The 23,919-nt window shown below is 38.1% G+C and overlaps 2 protein-coding genes across 2 annotated transcripts in view; both read right to left on the reverse strand.

Moving 5' to 3' along the window:
• Nucleotides 1-226: 226 nt before the first annotated feature.
• LOC135463152 (F-actin-monooxygenase mical1-like) lies at nt 227-5,809 on the reverse strand. Its single transcript, XM_064740471.1, has 7 exons — nt 5,552-5,809; nt 4,901-5,108; nt 4,283-4,396; nt 3,314-3,409; nt 2,290-2,546; nt 1,199-1,450; nt 227-891 (listed from the first exon to the last, which is right to left on the reverse strand). Exons 1-7 carry the CDS (start codon nt 5,807-5,809, stop codon nt 682-684), a joined length of 1,395 nt encoding a protein of 464 aa, XP_064596541.1. The 3' UTR covers nt 227-681.
• Nucleotides 5,810-13,204: 7,395 nt separating this feature from the next.
• LOC135480584 (protein-methionine sulfoxide oxidase mical3b-like) overlaps nt 13,205-23,919 on the reverse strand; it is a 58,347-nt gene continuing 47,632 nt past the window's right edge. Inside the window, 7 exon segments of the mRNA XM_064760459.1 lie at nt 13,205-14,117; nt 14,951-15,065; nt 16,298-16,371; nt 16,802-16,904; nt 18,031-18,241; nt 18,690-18,757; nt 21,792-23,918. Coding sequence (XP_064616529.1) covers nt 13,988-14,117; nt 14,951-15,065; nt 16,298-16,371; nt 16,802-16,904; nt 18,031-18,241; nt 18,690-18,757; nt 21,792-23,918 — 2,828 coding nt within the window. The 3' untranslated portion in view covers nt 13,205-13,987.

Below are 23,919 nucleotides of genomic sequence, written 5' to 3' on the forward strand. Positions count from 1 at the left end.
ACAGTTTCGTTGATACAGGAGTATAAATATACTTGCCCGTACAACACTCTCTCTAAATATGACAAAGACAGGGACAAAAGAAAATCATTGTGTCTCATGCACTGGAAAGAAAGATGGAAATTTCCCTCCACTTTATCGAAAGTTTGGTGAAAAAACACAGTTCAACACACGACAACACTCTTGGGCAATGTTGACGTATCTGATTTGTAGTGTGGACGGACACTCAACTTGCTGTTGAGTCAACAAAGGTTGAATAACGTTGGATAGTCTGGACGGGGCTTTAGTATCTTGCAATAGGCTGTGATCTTTTACGTGTGGTGTAAATCAGGCTGTTCCATGTGCCGATTTCTGGTGAAATTATTATCGATATCTTTTGTTGCTGTCGATAAATTAATTTTCAATTTCCTATAAATGAATTATCAGTATGGATAAATAAATTATTGATATCGAATTTGATTCTTCTGCCTCCTCGATGGTTAACCCTGGAACTTCGGCACTGGTAAGGACAGAGGTAAAGAAAGTTTCGTAGCAACATAGAGAGAGCTCTATCATTTCAATGGAAACCAACCGGGAACACTATTTATCAATATCGATTATTCCTTTATTGATATCAATAATTCTTTTATGGATACCATTAATTCTCGATTAAATGTTTATAATTTGGCACCCCATACGTATACGCTACCTTGAGCTTGGGTCAATGCTGTACGTGTTGAAGTTCTTGTGAAGGCTAAACATAGAAGACTGGGGTAGGATCTGGAACAAGCTCTCTCTTTCCGCGATGACGTCCAAAGTTGTTATCTCCCTTGATTTATAGCGCTTTATCATCCACGCCGCGTCAAATGCCGATAGAAAACCCCGGGCACACCCTGTTCCAGTCGGCCAAAAGGGCTACAACACACATTTGTATTGGTTTATTTCTTTTGAATCTATTTATTTGTCTATTATTAATGTATTGATTTATTTATTTATTTATTTATCTATCTATATTTGCTTATTTGACGCATTACTCATGAATATTTCACTTGCAACACGACGGACAAGTGATCAACTAAGTGAGGAAACAAATTTAGATTATTCAGAAAACTCATGAATAATGAACATTTCGTAAATCAACGGGAAAATTGTACGAAATTATTTTCCATAATGATAATAGGCATCATGTCATAGCAACAAGATGGCCCTATATCTCCTATACCTCAAGTAGACTATCGCCGACCAGACCCATCAGTAAGCTTTTCCCCATCCGTTCTCGAACGCACGAAGCACTACTTGCAGTAAACATGGACGTGAAGTCAAACATGGCAATGTCTGGTTTTCCGTTCTGGTTCCGTTCATATTCCATGGTTTGTAAACTGGTCATGTAGCTAGCAGCTTCCTTGGCATATTCCAACAGTTTCTCTTCGTCAACGTTGTCCGCGTTAAGCAGTTCCTCGCTTTCAGTATAATTCTGAAAAAATTAAATTAACACAGTTGTTAATACGATAATTACAGAAGTAAAACAATAATACAAGCCTATGCGAAAACACTTTTGTTTGATATCATTCCAGGGGTCTCAACGAATGATTAATACTTCGGGCGAGAAACCTACTGACTGAAAACACAAAATTGACAGTCTTGGAAGGTATGTGTCGAAACATTGGTATACCAGAGGTCAGTCAGTTTGGACTTTCCAGGTCAATAATGGCAAGGCCAATTCCCAAAACGACGTTTAAGAAAACCACCAAAGAACTAAGAAAGTATCCAGTGTACGAAAATAGGACATTATCATGCAAGAGAGGCTTCCAGTGATATTTCCAAGGTATGTTTTAGGAGAATGAGTGAAAAAAGTATTCCAATCTTGTACCATTCTAATATATAAGTTGTCACTAATCAACTATGTATCTCAGTTTCGTTTTGAAACATCTGTTGCATTAATGTGGCGATCTAATTCAACACGATAAATACAAGGGCCGTATGGTATTACGTCCCCTTTTTCTAGCTACTTCTTAGCTTTGCAGTCAGCACAAAGGTAACTGTGAATGGCGCATCATGAAACGTGTTTTTGACGTTTTGGTTTTCCAGTGAGGCAGCATCATAAATATTTGAAACATTGAGACGATGGAAGAGACGTTTAGCCCAACACTGAGATGGTGGAAGAGACCCTCAGCCCGAATCAAACGAAGTTTTAGTTGAATGATATCATTGTAGGTCGACGCAGTATCCAACATTAGCAGTTCATATTTTTGCGCATTTTGGAATCAAAAATGCCGTTTCACCATAGAAAACTTACTAATACATTTTACTTACATTTTTAAGAACGCCTCTACTAAGTAAACTCGCCTTCCTGGCTGTCATCACAAAGTAATGGGTTTCATTTTTGTAATAGACAAAGTTTTCCAGATCTATTCCAGTTATATTCTTCATTTCTTTGAAAGTTGCAATACGAGCATACGATGCCAGACCCCCTACTTCCGGTACCAAGGCCTCAGCTGTTGTGCGATGGTTGACGAAATTGAAGGTAATGGCGATAGCCAGCCTCCCTCGAAACTCCTTTCTTCTGAAACCTGTATAAGGATATAAATGCAATACGATATTATACCTCAAACAAAATTGCTGGTATTCCATTGAGGACACGCCAGGATAGGTGGCATCTCAATTCGTCAAATGACAAATAAGAACTCACGACTGTAATCCGTTTAGCTGAGCTGTAGAAAATGGCTGCATCATTTCACATGTACTCTTTATGAACCTTATCCATCTATGCATACAACAGTATGCCTGGATTCGAATTGTTTGGTTTTAAAATTGTTTTAATACAACTGACGACAGCAAATTATTCTGCTGCCTCTTGTGATTGCCAGGTAGCCTATTAACTCCATGCACATGGCAAGATGTTTGATCCGCATTGACGTGATTTCTTACAATTTTATTACAAATCTGTAAGTGGTTACAACGTTCGTCTTAGTGGAGGACGGTATTTCAGTCCACAGGTGATTACGATCATAGTATTCACTCGCGGCGGTATAAAGGTAGTTGGACAGGTACTGGTTGGCCCAAAGTAATTATACTGTGACTGTAAGGGGCGTCAAGTAGTCTTTGCAAGGGGACACAACTGGTATTTATTTCATTGGTGTTTTATGTCGTACTCAAAAATATTTCACTTACACGACGGCGACCAACATTACGGTGGGAGGAAACCGGGCAGATCCCCGGGGAAACCCACAACTAGAGACACAGTCGTGATAAGGCCGAACATAATATTGAATTCGTGACAAAACTGACCGTTATCCGTTAATAAGTTATAATAGATGCTGGATATCACTTGTTTCACCTGCTAAGGTATTTCTCTTCCCATCTGCCCCAATTAAGACATCAAACTGGTATTGTGAGACTGGGCTGTCCTCAGGTATAACCGAAGCTTTCCAACCTTTCACGTCATAAGAATTATCTGAAACACGCAAACAGGTGTTGTTTTTCCCAATTCAGTTTTGTGAATTCGTCTAAAGTGTTGGCCATTCCGATGCCTGTTGGTCTTTTACCAACGAGGTTGCGGGCTCGAATCCAACCTTATCTGGTACTGCCGCGGCTTACGATCAGGTTCACTCAAAAATTAATCTGTTTAATTTAACATAATTTCTGTTGTCTGAGTGAAGCTAGAATGTATTCTTTTATTATAACACAATATTGTGTCATTCGAGATCATATCCTTTTAGTCTAAAAGAATGCTTATGTTGAATTAATAGAATATGTGTGTTATATTTAACAGAACAACATGCTGCAAAACACAATACATTCTAGCATCACTCAGGTAAAAGACTTTCTGTTAGATTTAACAGATTAATTTTTCAGTGTACCTGGAGAAGGGTTGTGGTTAGCCAGGGTTTCCTCTGTCTATAAACCTGACCGCCGTTATATAAGTCAGACTTTCTTGAGAAGAGCGTTGAGCACCTATTAACTTTTTACCATCCACTATGAATGTACAAATCTCACTGGATTAAAATTTTGCTCCTCATTTGGATCTATTGGTGTTATTCCACTTCACGCGTCATGTCAAAATATTAAATGCTTCACGAACTGAACTTATGTGCGATAAACCATTAGCTTTATTTAAACAGGTGGTTTTACGGACTCGATATTCATTTCATATATTCCCGGTATGATTCACATTCCATTTTTTCTATATAAAGGCAAGCCTGTTGTTTGTAGGTATAGGCCTAAATATGCTTATCAATATAAATCCTGTTCAAGTTTGATACCGATGCTTGGTATGACAACTCTGCAAGCTCACTACCTGTCTGACCGGCCTCCAGTTGACCAGATGGTTCCACCAATCCCTCGAAGGACGTATCGGTGTAAATCTGTACTCCAAGTAAGAGTGCTGTCTTCATCAGGATTAGCTGTAACCTACGAATACCTGGGAATATAGATGTACTATATTTATGTATTGCAAATGACCGGATTTGAGTCCGCCGTAAAACACCAACCAGATAAATAAATAAATAAATAAATTGGCATTAAACCTCAATTAAACAAACAAATGAATCAATTGACAGTAAACCACAATCAAATAAACAAATAAATCCAGTGACATTTACCCTCAGTCAAATAAACAAATCAATCGGCATTAAAACTCAATCAAATAAACAAATAAACCAACTGGCATTAAACCTCAATCAAATAAACAAATAAATCAATTGACATTAAACCTCAATCAAATAAACAAATAAATCACTTGACATTAACCCTCAATAAAAAAAACAGATAAATCTACTGAGCATGTTATCATCACCTGACTTCAACATCCATCAACTTGCATCCTTTCTGGTGAGCATTTAATGACCATTAATGGAACTGGTTTGTAACAATTTCCATTTTGGGAGGAAAAAAGCAAAAATGTTTTACCTACAGAAAAACTTACTTATGTGGTCGATGCCACCAACGCAGAATTTGGGGTCGAAGATCTTGGCTCCAATGTTTTTGAGATCTGTTATGAGATATGGCCATAGATGAAGAACGTTGTTACGGGAGAACACAGACCTCTTCTCTAAGACAACCACTGTGCCGCCTAATAGAGCCGCCTCTATCGCAAACCTCAGCCCGCACGGCCCAGCACCGATGACCAAAATCTGTTAACAGGTAAAAGGACAAGCTGATTCATTACATTGCATGGTAAATGTAGACGTCATTTAAAACGTGGATATAAAGCAGCAGTTCTAGGAATTAACTTTGAAGTCATATTCCACGCAACCACCTTTGTGTTTACTGATTTTCACGGTAGGGATAAAGAAGACACTTAGTTTAACTATTAATTCATTGCCCAAACTATATTTCGTGAATCAGAATCTATAGTTACAGATAACTACCCATGGGTCTCATGCAGTTACACATCTGATACAGATACTTAACTTTGTTAAAAATGGTAATTGTTGTTGCTTTGCTTCAATCGAATGGTTAGAGCAAGGAAACAGGACCGGCATAACTAAAAAATTGTAAAGTACGACATAAAAACCCCTACCAAAAATACATACCTAAAAAACTTTGTGTGACATAAATAAGACGTTCAACTCACTTTAGTATTTTTACATGCCTCTCCTCCTTCATAATCAATGTGACTGGCCCGAGCGTCTAGTTTGGCCCACAGCTCCCGGGCTTTCGTGGAGCGGACGCACTGTTTGAAGGCATGGTAGGGGTGAAGGTACGACTGTGCCTGTTCCAAGTCGCCAAAGACATGCTCATGAAATTTGGTGAACGTTTCGATGATCTCCCTGCAGGATTCCGCCTTGAGGAAGTCATCAAACATAGCCTCTGCTTCTGGATCCGAAATCATCTGCACCCTGTATAAATCGATAATGGCATTGATCGTTCATATTTACTGGGATATGTCCAATTATCAAAGAGCAAACGTTTGGACATCAACATATTCTTAGTGGTTGGCGTGCCAACAAGGAATAATGGCCCAAGAGCCACTCGCCAAGGCGTCGCTGTGAGTTCAAGTCCAGCTCATAGTGTCTTCCTCTCCGGCTGTACGAGGGAAAGTCTGTCAGCAACCTCCGGATGATCGTGGGTTTTGCCCGGTCTCTGCCCGGTTTCCCCATACCATAATGCTGATGGCCGATGAGGAATAAGTGAAATATTCTTGAGTACGGCGTAAAACGCGAATTAAATAAATAAGCAAATCACCTTATTCTTCATGTGTATGTATCAGTAACCCCATAGCTTGAAACAATCCAGTTATAGCGAATAGCAAATTAATTTGAATCTGAATTTCTGTCCCAAAAATGCCACAAAAGTTATCATCGGGCATTACTACGAGCAGGCCCTAACGGTGAAGGAAAGTTGAAAAGTATTTTACTCACAGGACCTAACGGCGTAGCAAATACTACCAGGGTTTTTATGCATGTACATTCAAATGTTACCACGGTATTTAAACTTAAAGGGTCTAACGATACAGCAAATACCATCATGGAATTTTACATGTAAAGCCTAACAATGCAGCAAATGTTACCACGGTATTTATATATGTAGAGCCAAGCAATGTATCAAATGTTACCACGGTATTTATATATGTAGAGCCTAGCAATGGTTCAAATGTTACCACGGTATTTATATATGTCGAGCTAAACAGTGTATCAAATGTTACCACGGTATTTATATATGTAGAACCTAACAGTGCATCAAATGTTACCACAGTATTTATATATGTAGAACCTGACAGTGCATCAAATGTTACCACGATATATATATATGTAGAACCTAACAGTGCATCAAATGTTACCACGGTATTTTAACATGTACGGGCCTAACAGTGCATCAAATGTTAATGTTACCACGGCATTTACACAAAAAGCTATCTATTAAAGTTACATGTGTTACAAAAGTCGGCTCGGTACTTACATTTATACATGTACGTATAGTACCTAGTGTAGTACTACATGTGTAGCAAATGTGACCATATAGCATTAGCACATGAAAGACCCAGCAAATAAATACAGACTGCCTTTAAATTAAAGCTACATGTGCAGCGAATGTCTCATGTACATGTATGCATGTAGGGCTTAACACTAAAAGCCGTTTATAGTTACACGTGAAGTAATTGTCGCATGCATAGCGGTAAATATGACTGCATTTAAATACACCTACTTACCCATCGTCCTCATTATTTCTCAGATTTCCCACCGGAGCCATATCCTCTGTAGTCATGTAGAACTCCTGCTTGATTACAGTTAAGATCGACCAAATTAGACCGAAATCAATGGACAGATTTCCCAGTGTTTTCCTTCTTGAACTAGTACCTGTACATGTACTTATGCTTCTAGCACATACATGTAGATTTACTGGCTTTATATATATTTTTGATGAAGAAGATTAAATTCGCTGTTGCCATGTTTAGGTAAAACAGGAATGAAGCTCGCGTGGACTTAGTAATATCTATAACCATCTCTATGATTTTTCAGCCTAAAACGGGCATGTTCCTACCTCGTTTCCATAGATCAATACGCCGTACCATACAGAGCGCGAGTTTATCGTTCTATATAAGGAGTTGCGTGTCAGTGACCTAGATAGCGCGTTTACTTCGTGCATGTATGGCATTGATGCCTTTATATGGAGATGCACCAATGTACACCTTGTTTACGTTCACGTACGTCTTGTGTGGTGTTAGTGCAATTAGCGTGTTTAAATTATACCCCTGTAAAGGTGTGAGTCAAAGTTAATATTAACTATGAGATACTAGTATAGATCTACCTGAAATCACTCTTGGTCACGATCAAACAAGAAAGCCAGAGCTCCGTGCTTCTTTGCATAAAATTATTTAACAGAAGCAAGTCTTATGAATTGCTCCGTGCTTGCCGTCCAAAGGTTAGGAAACGCGAGGCGAGGGTTATTGCAAATCTCCACTGCTGATTGAAAATCTATTTGATTTCAGATTTCCATTGTTTTTTTTTTCCAGGCTTCTCAATACCCCATAATCACATCTTCCAGAAAATAAGAATATTCAACAGTTATGCAACTTCATGTAAGGGTCCTGCTTTTGGGTTGTACATATCGTTCCTTGTACCATTTGTTAGATCCCATATATTATATGGCGATTTCAGTCGTCGTAAGTTATTACTGCAAAAACTGGAGTCTAAAGGTTATTCCGTCAAACGCCTTAACGCTCTTAAGTTTTACAATGAGAATACAGTTCTCTTGTCAGTAAGGATGGACATACTGCCTAGTCTCCGTTTCATCATTGTATTTAATTAAGCCTTAACCCATGGCTGAGGTTGTATGTTCATATATAATTTTGTTAATTTGTCAAGTTTGATACCGATATCACCACTAAGCACTGCAGCATCTGACACTGTTTTCTTCCCAGCAGAAAGAGACCTACCATTTCATATCACAGCTTCGCATAAAGCACTGTTTGCCCTGACTTGAGGCTCCAAGTCTTTCGTAAAGTATGCCTGCAGAAGGGTGGTAGTTTCCTCTTCATTCGTCCACCCATAATCAAAAAACTAACATAAATCAAAGAAATAGTGTAACACTTAACTTCTTGGATGAGTTAACTCCAATGTACACTGTTACCTATGCCTATCGCCTAGAAAATCCTAATAAAACTCCAAACGCATGTGCATGTATCAGTATTCTTAAATGTTTATTTACAACAAACATTTTTACAAAATAAACATTAACGGTGTAGACAAAACCAGGACATAAATCATTAATGGGGCGAAAAATGTATCTGAAACTTTCCTCTATCCTGTAAGCTGTAGTTTTAACACGATATGTTATGGTGTTCTAACAACAAGACAATCTATCAATGGAAAAGGTTCTTTGAAAAAAAAAAATGGATTTTTCCTATACAAAAAATGCTTTTGACAGTACTACACTGATAAGAACTACAGAGCTATTTCAACAAGTATTAACAGGTGGCCACGTGGAACACTCCCATCATGGTGGTATGAAGCTCTCAACCATTCCACGTGATAACACAAGGTTATTACTCCCCTAAGAAAAGGTCATTTACAGACCAACTTTCACAAAAAGAAAACCTATTTTTTTCTGTGGTGACAACTAGGGGTTACTTCATTCAAATTTTTCACGAAGAAATGTTATATGATGTATAGGACTAGTCATGTGGCAAAGAAGGTACAAGATTATAAATGGATGTACATGAGGTTGTGATCTCTTCTTAACGCTTCTTAGGTGTTTAGAGGCAATGAATGGTTAATGACAAAAAACACTTCCTTTGGATTCTAGGAGACTGATATGAACCACTAACATATTGCCCCAGAACAGGGACGAGAGTGTAGGCATGTCACTACACAAAACCACTAGACATGGACATTGTAGGAATGGCAGAAGCAGACCTGTGGTGTAAGCTCTTCTGAAATGTCTTCAATGGAATGAACAGAATGGTAGAAACCATTAACCTTTGATTAGTTTTTGACACTTTTTTCCCAGCAAAATAGCAGGCATAAGTACACTTCCCAACTATTTTCACAATGTGAAACATGACCTATGTACATAAATTCTCATGTATATCAATACTTTTGTATGGATACTAAATTTCAAATTTTAAGAGACACTTTATATCAGGACGTGTAGAATAGATTTTTTAGGATTCCAGTCATGACTTTGATCCGAGTGCAGAATTGACCACAACTTTTTTTATCAATCTTTTACGACCCAAGAGTGAAAGAACATATGATAAAGTTATACAGGTACACTATATATGCATTTTGTCACTTTTAAGCTGTAATTTCTAAAAAAAAAAAAGTCACATTTACATAACTCGGATATGGATGGAAAGGCTTTAGGTGAGATATGCAAGAGAAAAATATGTGAAGAAATCCAGTTTGGAGGCACCATTGGTTGGTAAGAATTGGTTGGTAAGAAGACAAAAGTAAGAAAACATTAAAAACAAATAGACAGCGATTGCGTAATTGAGAGTCTAATTAATGAGTCAATTCACTCAAAGCAGCATTGAATCGGTGACCTCCACGGTTGACGAGCACCAGACATAGTACATGATTTTCGTTACATGTACCTGACAGATTGCAAGAAGAACCTGAAAGTGTGCTAAACTGTTGGACACTTTAAACTATTCACAGAGGCACAAATAGACTAGGGAAAGAACAAAATCCTTGGAAGACATTTTTTCAAGTCCTATAACCCATTAAGTCTACAGTTAACATCGCTTTTATGCAGGTATAAGTTAAAACATCTCTTAAATTCTGCTGCAAAGCTGCACGTATACATCAAGTTCAAACATATAATCATAAAATAACATTGTATTCTAATCTCCAGATAAGGTGCTGAATTTTAAGAATTAATCGAAGTGAAAATTGTACTTCAAGTGTAAAACAATGCAAAATAGCTTCAAGATTAGCTTACCACACAATACACCATGTATATACCTGACATCCGTTGGTGATGCCATGCCACCCAAAAACTCACAGCTTACACTATTAGCCACTATACATGTACCCTCGAAAAATGTCAACAACTGTGCAGGATGCAATGTAATCCAACTACCTACTTCTCATTTTCCTACTTTTTTCTTTTCTTTTCTTAAATTTCTTTTATTAATTTTGGTACTTTTTTTTTTCTTAGTAGAATTTCTCTCCTAATGCTATTTAACAAACATTTATGCTCTGTTATAATCTAACTTTTAACTATAATCAATTTTACCGATATGTTTAAACGAAGTAAATGGGTACATCACATAAACCGTCCTCCCAGCGGAATTCCTACAGAAAAGACATTTCAAATGAATTTTCTGCCACAATTTAAATTCATGATCTTTTTCCAATGCAGTTCCAAATCGCAATTAATTTTGTATTTAGTAGCATTCATAGCACTGAGAACATTCTAGAAAACTTGTTTTTAAAGAATAAAGAAAACATCATTTCATTTATCCCCAAACTTTATCGGAGCTGACTGACAGCCATAACAGTAACAACACAAAACACCAGCCTGTAAAGGCTACAACAACAACAATTATTCTCTCTCCAATAATAGCCACACACAAACACACTTAAATTAACAGTATAAGCGTAGTAATAATATTTTGTTTTTGTTATTTTTTTTTCTAAACACCAATTGAAGTCATCAGTTTGAGTCATCAGCAATATAACTGGCGCCGACATCATAAACACCAAAAAAAAAATACACTTGCCTCATTGATCACAGATCACTTTCGAGTGAGAAAATAATATAAAGAAAGAATGTACATATTGACAAAATAGCGAGGTTACCATGGCAACAAATAATACAGGCACGCGTACCTTATAGTACAGGGACTACAATCTTGTTATATTACAACTACTGACCATCCTTCTAAAGACATTATCTAGAGGGTATTTGTATTTACACACAGTATTTGTACTCATACACTGTACAGGTGAAGCTTACTTAAATCTCGAGAGGGCGCCTATTTAGAATCATCTGAATCACATAGCTCAGAGTGTGTCCGAGATAGCTGTACAGAGTACAAAATGTCAGCCTATATATATAAAGCTGTTAAGATGTCGTCTCTCCTAACATGAAGTTTATGGTTCTAAAAACAACAAACCACTGCAGTTTGTCCTAACTTGTGCTAGTAGTTCAACCTGTAGTTTAACCGATGAACCCCTACAAATAACAGTTCCCACTTTTAAAAAATGAATGTCAACTGTTCTAACTGCAGCTCTGCCCTGACTATGTGAGAGACAGGTAGGAGTATTCACCAGATTTTTACACATAAAAAAACACTTCAAAGCCCCTACTTCCCGACCAGCTGAAACAGAACTTCTTCATATGACAGAATGAGACTTTAAGAAAATGAGAGATTTCTGAAATGAGTTTCCTCTCATCTAGGATACGACCAAGTTCACTTCCAGAAATCCTCTGAAGACTATTCACATTGATTGTAACTTGAATGACAACACATGCTATAGACAGGTTGCCACATTAGCTACGCATAACTTAATTAGTTTACAATAGATTTAGAAAACTGGACTAAGCTCTGTTTTACATCATATTATAGCTCACATAAAAAGTCTACCTAGGCTTTCAAATTTATCCAAAGTAGAAGCAGAATAGAGAATAATGTGGCTAATCTTCCAAACCAATTTCCATTATTCATTTCATATTTAACTGGTGTTTTACCATTAAATTATTTTACCAATTTCCATTAAATGCAGAGTCATCGAGCAGGCTTACTAGTCAAAAACCTTGTACACTATTAATATTCTTTTCTGAACAACTGAGTTTAGAAGGCTATATACACATGAACAAGACTGAGCCAATATTGCCAGCTACAAAACAATGTGACCATTCCTGATGAAATCTACTTCTGTTTTCTTATCAAATGATGGTTGTGTACAATGAAACTGGCCATTTTGGAATAAATATTACACACCTGTAAAGTGGCCTACAGAGGCACAGTCGCTAACTCCATGGCACACTTATTAATAGCATGCCTACATTGTACATTCATTCAGGTTAAAACCATGAGAGTGTTCACAATAGTACATATTAATATTTACAGATTTATAATACATTTTACAGGTAATTAATGTGTGGCTGTAAATTTCTAATATCCCTTTTGCAAATCACTATAAAGTTTACACCTTATGAAATGCGTCGCCAGTGAGTGTACAGCTTCTATCATAATCAGGGATGACAGAAAAGAAAAAAAGTAAATAACCCAGCGTACATTAATAACCATGTACAGATAAATGTACAGGTAAATATACAGAGCCACAATTATTTATTACGTACATAAACCTTGCCCGGTTCCAATGCTACACCCATGAGTATTATTATCAAGTCTGGTTCAGAAGTCAAAGAATGATCTATAATGTACACAGAACTATGAGGAATTGCATACAAGGTGAAGGTACATGTATTTGTGTCACAAGCCAGACAACTGTACAACTTATCCATAAATATCCAATGTACTTCACGAAAATGACAAGCTACATTTTATGCTTCCTTCTCACAGTAAAACTTATTGCAGTTATCTGGATGAGTCCATGAACAAAAAACACAGCACTGTGCAGAACGAAGAAAGCGTACGCAACTTGTGCTGGGGTATTTATTAAGTAATTATGATTTCAGGCAACTTTTTTCTTTTTTTTCTTTTGCTGTTAAATCCTTCGGAGGAAATCTCCCAAAAATGAATGTGGGAAATGTCTTGTAAATTCTCAAACTTCTTCAACATGTTGTAATCCATCTAAAACCATAATCTTGTAATTCATCAGAGCTTTTCTGGTATTCATCCCAGAAAATTGTTTAATCAATGCAGGATCAGCCTCTGAACCTCATGATATAAGTTTTTCTGAGGACTGTTTCTCAAGACAAGGGAAATACACTTGTCTCACAGTCTGAAGCACATTTCTCATACACTAACCATCTAAGACACCCATACAGTATTATCTCATTGGCTACCATATCTCAGATAACAGTGTTTGACATCAGCTGAAACAACATGTCTCATATAAACATTACAATGTCTTGGAGACCTCCAATGTAATCTCCCATTTGTTACAATGACTCGGACTACAGTCTCCAGCATCAATTACAATGTCTCAAAAACTCCAGTGTTATAAACCTCTTAGACCGTGTCACAATAGCATGTACATCCTCTACACTGTCTACAATGTCTGTGAGACACATGCTAACATTCTGTCTCCGTTGTCAGTTACACTACCATTACCTCGAGTGACCAGTCTTCTTCCCTAGTTACCACCTCTCTGAAGCAGCTTTTTGCAGTGTAAATAGGCTAAGGAGCTTCTGAAAGCAGCATGGCCCTCAAAAAAAAAGAGGTACTTTTCAGATAAGATACCAAGACACCATTCCGCCCAGGTTCATGTATCTCAGGGGTATTCATCCACACACTAGATCATCGAATGAAAATATTCAGAATTCAAATTCTCATATGCAAGGATCTGCTAGGATACATGGGATATCTGAAGTAAGCGGCAGTTGTGCAGCCATTGGTTTTGAAATTGGATACACCGCTCAGCAGTATGTGCAATCAGACAAACTGTGTGTCGGATTCTGAGGAATAGTCCTTAGTTTTCAGCTTCTCTGTGTGACCGAGTGGTGAGAGCATAAAGCCCTTCTGCAACATGATTGATTCCAAATCCTTGTCTTCTTCTTGTTGCCTGAGAGAAATGAAGAGTGAAATTAAATTTATACTTCACTGACAAATTAAAAACAAAGTGCATGCATGGAACTATAGAATGTTTTGCCTTAATTTTTTTTTTCAGTTGTTTTTTTTTTTTTTCATTCACTCTCCAAGTTTCCTTCAATAAAAACTAACAAAACATTACAGGCACAAAATATGCTAAAAAAAAACTAGCCCGACTTGGGAAAATAACAAAAAGGTAATCGTATATTCATGCCTTCTGCCTTGAAATTATACTACCATTTTCCTAATAGAGTTATCTCCCTTGAAAGAACATGTGTCAGTTAAGTTGTTCAAGTCGGCATGGCCTAAGCACAGGAGTTGCAGATCTGTGTTCACGTGGCTTCTTAGTACTTACAACAGTTTTGTTTTCTCAATTTTAGGTGACAATTTATATGCTCAAGTACAATGTAGCAAGTGAATTTCTGCATTCCAATCACATGAACAATGGAAATGATCACATGTACCATAAACAGCCAAGGCCATAGTTAACACTGCCTCTATATAACCATGGAACACAGGAAGTGAAGGCTCACTCTAACATCTAATCTGTTACACTTACAATGAAGAGAATAACCAGTCAGCCAGATTGTACATATAAGCATCAACTATCTTTTTTTTATCTTTCTACGGTGAATGACATGATTTTCCATTATTTTTCCACTTTTAAAGTTTTCAACCCTCTGTGTGAACCCTGTAATGTGTACACTGACGCCGATCAGGTATGAATTTATTATGCATGTGCATCTACATAGGCGAGTTAGAAGGTGACATGAGCAGCTGACCTGTACCTGCCACACCTGTACATACCTGAGTCTCTCCTCCTCCAACATGGCCACCAGGTTATCTCTCTCCTCCACCACCTCAAGCAGCTCATTCAGGATGGCCTGCTCTGCGGCTATGTCCTCATTTGTCTTGTTCTTGTCTGCAGATAGAACGACACTCAACCTCGTTACCAGTGGATGACAAAAGCGTTAATGTATTCATTTATTTGATTGATGTTTTACACCATACTCAAGAATATTTCAATTACACTATGGAGGTCAGCATTATGGAGGGAGGAAACTGATCCCACCAAAACCCCAGGTTTGCTGGAAGAGCTTTCCACTTACAGGCATCCTTACTGGCATCCTAGTCACCTCGTCACCTCGGCCCTTAAAAGTGTTAATTAAGGAAGGTCATGGGGTGGTGCCCATGAAGGCCTGACCTACATGTAGAGCATTTCTGAACCAGTCAAAAAGGTTTGGGAGACAAAATTTGGGATAATTTTTTCAAAAACCTGACAGGTTTGCATACCAGAAGGGGTCAAACTATCTGCACGATTAATCCCTGTCAATAATTCAAGAGTCAGAATATGAAAATGCTGAATTTTGTGTTTCCAAATCTGCTGTAGAATTTTCAAAGTCACGCACAACAGTTCAAGTTAGCAGCACTAAACATAACACTGACCCCAATATTCCTGGACCTTTGTCTGTTAAGTACATGGACTGGCAACATATCTATAAATGTAAAACTTGCTATGGCATGCAGTAATTTTGCAGTGACATTTCAACAAATATTATTACTTTATCAATATACCCAGAATTAGAAGAGATTTTTGACAAAAAATCCATATTTGATGATCAAACCCAAATTATCACAAATAGCTCAAACTACTGCCTTTCAGAAGCAGTAACTTTCTGGAACTTCATTCCCCATTTCATTCAATACGACACGCACAGGCACGGTTGATATTTTGTCGAAGGCAATTCTTTGAACCATTCTAAAATAATAGCAAACATTCAAATGGATTTCTGCTGCTCAATTCTTGGACAAAAATCTCTGATATAGACTCTTTAGGCTTTCAAGAAAAGGTATCAAGTGCATGTGCAAAACTATGCAGTGAATAAACACAGCATAACAGGCATACGTGTTGAATGGTGGTCGGCATCCAAAGTAAATTGAAACTATTCTCGCCTAAGTAAACTGGCTAGATACTACATATTCAATAGTTCAATGTCTCAGAGATGACAATTTGTGGGCAAAGTGGTAACGTACTATTGCAACAGAATAATAGTTAATCCAGCTTGGACCTGAGTCACCAATCCATTGGGACGAGGCACCCTATTAAACCCCCAAGCATACATGTACATACATATTATAGTTTGCAGCACTCACCAGAATGTGCCATTTTCTCCCTCAGTTCCTGTTCTAATCGACTCTGACGGTCCTCCAACTCCAGCTCTTTAGCCCTGAAAATAGACAAACACACCTGTATTACAACTGATGTCCATGTATATCTTGCTGCAGTTTGAGATGACAGAATTTGGAAGTCAAATCAAAAAGTCAGTAATGACATGGTCAAATGCAGGGAAAATATCTACCCCTTATCAAAATTTTTACACGAAATGATCAAAACATACATTTTCTTTACAAAGAATTAGTAACAGCACTGCAGAAAATTTTCCTCAAGATTTCATACAGGGAAATCCAGGACTTCCATATTTTCATTTAAACTTCACAAAATACCTTTTTCCTACAGCTGGATTACATGTACTTTCAGTGTTTTTTAGAAACTTTATTCGAAAAAAAAAAAATTAACATTGGAGAAAAATTGAAAATAAGACACCAAGATTTCAAATTCTGGTTCATTATAATACGGAATGATGAAAACAGACGTACTGGACCATGAGTTCCGATTCGTATCTGACCAGAGCATTTTTCTCATGGACTAGATTTAACCACTCCTCTAGGAGGTCACTGGCTTCAGGAGAAGGTGCAGCTTCTGCAAATATAGATTGGGTTAAATGACAGTTTAGGTATAGCCATAGAAACATCAAGAAGGTCAGGGAGCCGGTCCAAATTTGGAACAACCAATGGCAAGATCAGGTTTCAGGGCAAATAAAATTTCAAACCGGCAAAGACTTGTTGTATCGGTTTGAGAACCAGTTGTGTGATTGAGTGTGAACAGTGATCCTGATGTGCCAGTAATTCTGCTTGTCTCGCTGTCACTCCCGGACCGCGCACATGTACCGTAACAGACAATCACAGGATCGCCACGGTGTGACCTTGGGAACTTCAGTCACTCTATGACCTGCAGCCAGTTTGATGAAGCTCATTTAACTAAAGTAAGCGCTTAACTACCATGACAACATATGCAGTAGAGATATAAAGTGCACTTAGCTAAAGGTTACTTAACACTAAGTATGCTTCATGAATATGGCCGCTGCGTTACAAATTTCGACCTGCTCCCTTAGGCTTAACCACTAGCATGCACAACAATCTACACAAATACAAAATGTGTTCTATACAGTTTCAAGTTATGCATTCTGATGTCAGAGTCGATTCCAACATGAGAAAGTTTTGTACAGGCAGAAAGAAGGCAGATCATGTAACCATTTTTGTAACATACAATTTACAACCCATGACATGCAGGTTCAATCCCTGTCTTGGACAGAGAATTTGTAGATCCCCACGCTCTCAATACTCGAAGGGGACTTGTTGATAATAAGTGGCTGATGGTGCTTGTAGGCCTATTTGTGGAGTCTTACGTCAGATGTGAGAAAACTCAGTGTCTTGCCAACTTGGTGGATTATGACCACAATCATGTAAGTGACAATTAAGCAGCATGACACGGTTTAATCAACTGATCAAGCAATTCACAAGGCTCTACAGTTTTTCTCTCACCCCGGAGTTTACAGATGGTCTCTTATCTCAATTCAGCTCCCACAATGCACTGCAGTTTTTTTTTTATAAAAAGGCCATTATTATGATGCACACTACTTTAAACTTCAACATATGATGAAATCTGATTGGTTCTTTAATTACATGCACAAAATATATGAATTTTTTTCATTATTAATTTTATTTGTTAAAGGTATACAAACATTGAAATTGGACTTCCAACTCACCTGCTCCTTCACTGCGTATGGATTGTTCCACTTTAACCCCCCTCTCTTCCAACTCGCGCTGTTTGACATCGACTTCCTCCAGACGACGCTGGATCTCCTGCGCCATTCGCAGCCGCTTCTGCTCTCGCTGCTTCTGCTGGCGCCTTGCAGCATGTTGCACCTTCCTCGTTAGCTTTTCACTCATTTCGTCATCTCCAGTCAGGTGACGATTCTGTAGATTTGAGAAGATTTATGTATTACATAATACACCTGGATAAAATCAAATACTGCAAACTTCTTCTACACACTTACATCATGATACTGATGTAGCAAAATGAAAATCAAACTCAGTTTATAGTGAACTAATTTTGGCTCTGCAAAACAACTTTTTTCTTGCGTCTACCCTGTAATTATACATATACCTACAGGTATTTAACCTCAGAGGCACTGGCAACATAAGACTCTCTCACAGTTTAAAAAGCTTTCAGTGGTACTTCTTCCATTATACATGTATACTGCAGTTAATGCCCCTCACTACTATCATCATGAAATAAAGACCAAAGTCGGTACCATGAGGGTGGTCTTCACACATGACTGTACATATAGCTACCTACAAATATACAAAAACTGGCGACAGAAAGCTGGTATTTTTCTTTTTTCTAACAACAATTGTAACTGACCCTCCTTGAGATGGACCTCAGAGTCTCCGTGGACATGAAGCTATCGTCAGAATCGTACATATCCTCAGCTGAAACACGGGAAACAACAAGATAATTCACCAACAATCTCACATACCTGTGCACAGGTGACAAAATTCAACAGCTGACCAGTCCAGGCTTTCAAGATAGTGAAAACCTGCTGTTTCCACATCAAAACTTTTGTCCAAGAAATCATGGTTTTGAAAGCTGTGCGAAAACTACAAAGTGGTGAGAATGTCAGCTTGCTCTATAAACCATGCCAGTACATGTAACACTGGCTACACAGGTGATAGGGATGGGTAGTAATGTTTCCTGCTCCACAGCTGCTCATAACAATAATTACAATACATGTACATGCATACATACAGTGTATATAAAATACATATAGTATTAATAGACCATTCAGGTGAATACACTCATTTTAATTGGCCACACAGCCAAAACAGAGGTTCATCAAGTCAGGCGTACTTTATAACCTGCATAATGTGAGTGTAAAAAGACTTGCATGTATAATATGTGGGTATCCAGGATAACTTGCAGGTCATCAAAGGTGGCCAGTGATGAAAACTGACCTAAAATCTGACCTACACATGTAGATTGTAACACAAATAGTGTAACATAGCCTTGGGAATTCTTCACACATAGTGAACTGCTAACAAAAGAAAACGTACATCTCGAAGTGGTAAAACAGGTGCTGCCTTCCTGTTTGTTTGTTTGTAATGTTTAATTGAAAAAAATGTGAATTTTAACGTTTTAAATAATTAAAGTGCTTACATGCAACTGTATTTGTTTTCATTGAAAACAAGTTGTGCATGTAATATTTGGAAATTTTTAATTTCATTTTGCTGCTCTAAATTTTATAAACATACTTATGTGAAGAATTACAGAGTATCACCATCAAGTTACCACATGTAATGTATATAACAACAAGAAAACTCACAATCCACATAAAAATTCAAATTAGCATTAAAACTCATGAGATTTTTACAATCCCTTAAACTCATCCACATGTACATACAGTTTGATTCATAATCTAGTACACAGAAAAGGTACTTGTGCACTTATTCTGGATGAATCAAGCACTTCCCCGCCCAAAACGAGGCTAAACACCATGTCAACACGGTACCTTCAGTTATTTCACTTTGGGTTAATGCCGTAAATTCCAGACTACATGTACTTTCATTGACACAACAACTATTCGTTGATGAGTATAATTGTAGGTCACCATAATTCAGCATTAAGAGGCAACATTTTGCTTGATTCTGGGTGACTCATCCACCTTATAGGCCCACTAGTTTTTGTGACTGTGAAGCTTAATTAATTTCGAAAAAAACTGAAGTGTTAACATCAAAAGTTTTTATCGACTAGCTTACTACCATAAACTTTAGGTGAAATACTGTAGAAGTATACAAAACCTGACAACACCTGAGCAAAGCTACTGTTCATCAACAGGTATTGAACTTCTAATTGACTTTAATAATGCAGACATAGATTAACATGGTAAAAACTTCATAACAATAAGCTACATGTATCGTCAACTGCAAAAGTCAGCTATATTTACATGTACATCATAATCCTCTACACATTAATGTACCTATAAATGTACAATTTGAATTTGTGAATAAATTATCAAATAACAGGTGCAAGATTAGTAATATTCAAACCAGACTCCTACACTGTTAATGTTTCATTCATGTAAACTGGTGTACATTGTAGGTATTCATGTAAAATGCCACACCATAAATGTATGAATACACTTGCACATTGCAAACAAAAGTTATGCTTGTTAAATGTACTTGTAAATGTACCTGTACATGATACATTATTAAAAGCTCTAATAGTAAGTAGATTTATCATTAGAATGCAGTCATTCTGTGAAAAGTTTTCCTGACCTTGTTGCAAATTAATGCAGTATCATACGGTATATGGATGAGATTCAAATACAGATGAATGTACATGTATTCTTAATCATAGCAAAATCTATAAACAAGAAATTGTCACCGTATTGAAGATGTTAAACATGACACTCCGACAATAAACGTATGTATGTATATACACACATACATGTATACATACTGCATTCTAATTATTTAAATGTTTTATATTTAAAAATGCACACCTTTCATACACATATACTTACATGTACAGTATACTGTATGATATGTTCATGAATCGGTCAGCAAAAAGGACTAGCAAACTTACATGTACCCTAAATGACTATAAATTTCGTACATGACTACCTTGCTCATTTTTCCTGATTCTGAGAGTTCCATTGATTTTAAAAATGTGTTTGGTATTCAAAGTTTAGCTTCAAACATGGGGATGATATCCTACTGGAAAATTGACGCTAAGTTCCAGCACTGAACAAAAACATTTTGTTACATTTTTGTGCCTCTGAAAATACACTTTTCTGGGTGAAATTTTAGGTCATTTAAGGTAATTTTGATGTTTACACGTCATGGCAGGCTGTAATTCTAGACTATTTTTAACATCTGTGAGTGTACATGTACATGTATATCAGAGTCAAGATGTTCATACATGGAAAATGTAGTACTGCAGATAACATGGCAGAACGAGACACAATTTTCATGTATGGCAAATTCTGGGTAGATCTGACAAAAAAACACATATATATATGTGTGTGTGTGTATGTAGAACAAAAATGCTGAAATACATTCACCCCAAAAATGTGGCACATGAAAAATTCCATCGTATTGTCTACTGGATTTACTACATCACTAGTATGACAACAGGATACTGTTGTTTCCTTCAGAAGAAACTTTCAAAAACCAATTCAAACGGGCAACAGAAGATGTATGGAGGCAACTGAAATTTCCTCCTTTGACAAAGTTTCATCTCATGAAATTCACTTTCTCTTTGAAGAAAATATTTGTATTTGAAATGTACAGATTTTCCTTTCAACTTCAAACTTTACCCTTTGGCATTAGTTTCGATGGTTTCAATTCCTGCACATGGATGTACTCATGTCCATTTTGACATATAAATTGTAGAGCATTTGAAATCACTGTGATACATGAACTAAAATACAGGTCCAACATTTAACAAAACGAATGCAGTCCTTACCTTCTGCTTTGGGGGCTCTGTTGGCCTGAGAGTTGAGGTAAGCCAGACTCTCCCTGTCCTTGTCATACCACACCGTGGACCCGATCTTCAGGTCTCGCAAGTTCTCACTCAGGTCCTGATCCAGGTTGTCCTTTGACCCATGACGTCGCTTCTTGTCCTTCTTTTTGGCACCAGATTTCGGGGTTTTCTTATGTTTCTCGGCAGTTTTAGGGGTTTTGGTTTTGGATTTGCCTTCCCCATTGACAGTAGGCGAGACAATGTCTTTCCCCTTGTGAGGGATTTTGGAAGGTAACAACATGGCTAGTAGAGAGTTACGTTTCTCCTTGTCTTTCCTGGCCGAGGAACTGTCACTTTTCTGTTCATCCTGAGATGACTTGCTGTCAGAACCTCGAGGTTTGAATTTGCGTTTGTTCTTAGTCTTTTTAGCTGATGGGCTGCCGTCTGCTGATTCGCTGTCGGGACTGAGGGGTGACATTGGACTCCTTGTATCGTCGCTGTCTCTAGAGAACTCACTGCGGTCTGTATCCGACCCAGATATCTTCCCTAGCCCTCGTCGTTTGACAGGCACAGGGACCCCGGCGTAACTGTTCATGTTTAGCAGACCAAGCTCTTCGTCGCTCTTTAACCTTGCCTTTTCCCTGGCTTTCTCCTTGGCCTTTTCGATCTCCGCCTGTTGGATCTCCTTGATTTTTTCAGGGGGGAGAACTCCTGGCGTGTCGCCTTTACGCGGAGTTGGGAGTATTCTCTTGCGCGCCCCATTCGTGGCCTGGCCTGCGTGAATGCGCTCAGCTTTCCCTGGATGAACCTGTGGCCTCACAGAGGTCTGAGGTGTGAAGAAAACCTCATCTGAGGGTGACACATCCCCACAGCTATCATCTGCGAATGGAATATCTTCCATGTTGTCTCCGATACTCTTCCTCACTTCCTCAGCCATCTGATCAGAACACAAACTAGAGTCCAGAGGGATCTTTGTCCTCCCTCGCTCTGCTGGGAAGGGTCCCTCTTCTCGTATTTTAGGAAAACTTGAATCCGATTCCAGCTTTGTCCTATCCACACTAATTTTCTTCTTGCCCCCAACAGTCTTTTTTGAAGGAAGTTCAGCACGTGGGACACTGTTTTTCTCTGATGTCTTCTTCTGGTGCTTTTTAGGTGACAAGGAGCTGTAGGTGGGAACAGGAATATCAGTCTTTTTCTCACGAGAATTAATCTGGCTTAAATCAGGCAACTTTCTCAAAGGTCTCTTACCACCACCTTTATTCTTAGCACTGTCTGATTTAACGGCTGTTGGCGTGAAGAAAGCTTCAGAATCTTCTGGCTCGTCAATACTGGCATTCAGGGCTTTACCCGTGTTGGCAATTCGCACTTTTTCACTTTCTTTGATTTTCTGTTTGCTCTGAAACTTCCTCACAATATTGGACTTAGATTTCTTTTTCTCCGGTGAGCGTCTGTCATTTCGGATTTCTCTCTGTTCTTGGTTCTCCATTTCTTTTGCTTTGGGAGTTTCCTCTTGTTTGAGAATCTCACTTGTTAAACTTTCCTTCTCCTCTGGTACATGTTTTTGAGTGTCTGCAAGACCTGGTAATGCAAGAACATTGTCAATTTGGTCCTCTCCCTTTTCAATATTTGAGGTAGTACTACTTAAATCTGCTTGTTCATTTTTTAGCTCGTTTTCTGGTCCACTTTCTGGCTGATCCTCACCCAGGGCTTGACTAAGCGTCAGCTGATAATCTCGCAGCATGTCCTCATCTGGCTTTTCATCATCGTCTTCATTATTCTGAAGGAACTGCTCATTATAAGCAAATTCAGCTGACAACGAACTGGGTGAGGATGGTCCCGAGTCACTTGTGGTAGACACAGCCACGCTCGACTGAGGTGTCAAAGTCTTGCGGTTGCGCGTTCGCTTCTTTTTCCGCCTGCCTCGTGTTGTTACAAACTTGTCGTCTATGGTACGAAGGTTCTCTAATGATCCAGCATTGGCAACAACTGAGGCAGCACCAACATCGTCTGTCTCTTTATTCATAGCTTCTAAACTGTCCATTAGAGCTTTCATAGTGTCTTCACCTGATCCTAGAGCGATAGTGTCATCATCTGACATCTGCATCACGCTATTTAACACGGCTCTCTCTGT

The sequence above is a fragment of the Liolophura sinensis genome, chromosome 1 (assembly GCF_032854445.1).
Source record: "Liolophura sinensis isolate JHLJ2023 chromosome 1, CUHK_Ljap_v2, whole genome shotgun sequence".
NCBI classification, from domain to species: Eukaryota; Metazoa; Mollusca; class Polyplacophora; order Chitonida; family Chitonidae; genus Liolophura; species Liolophura sinensis.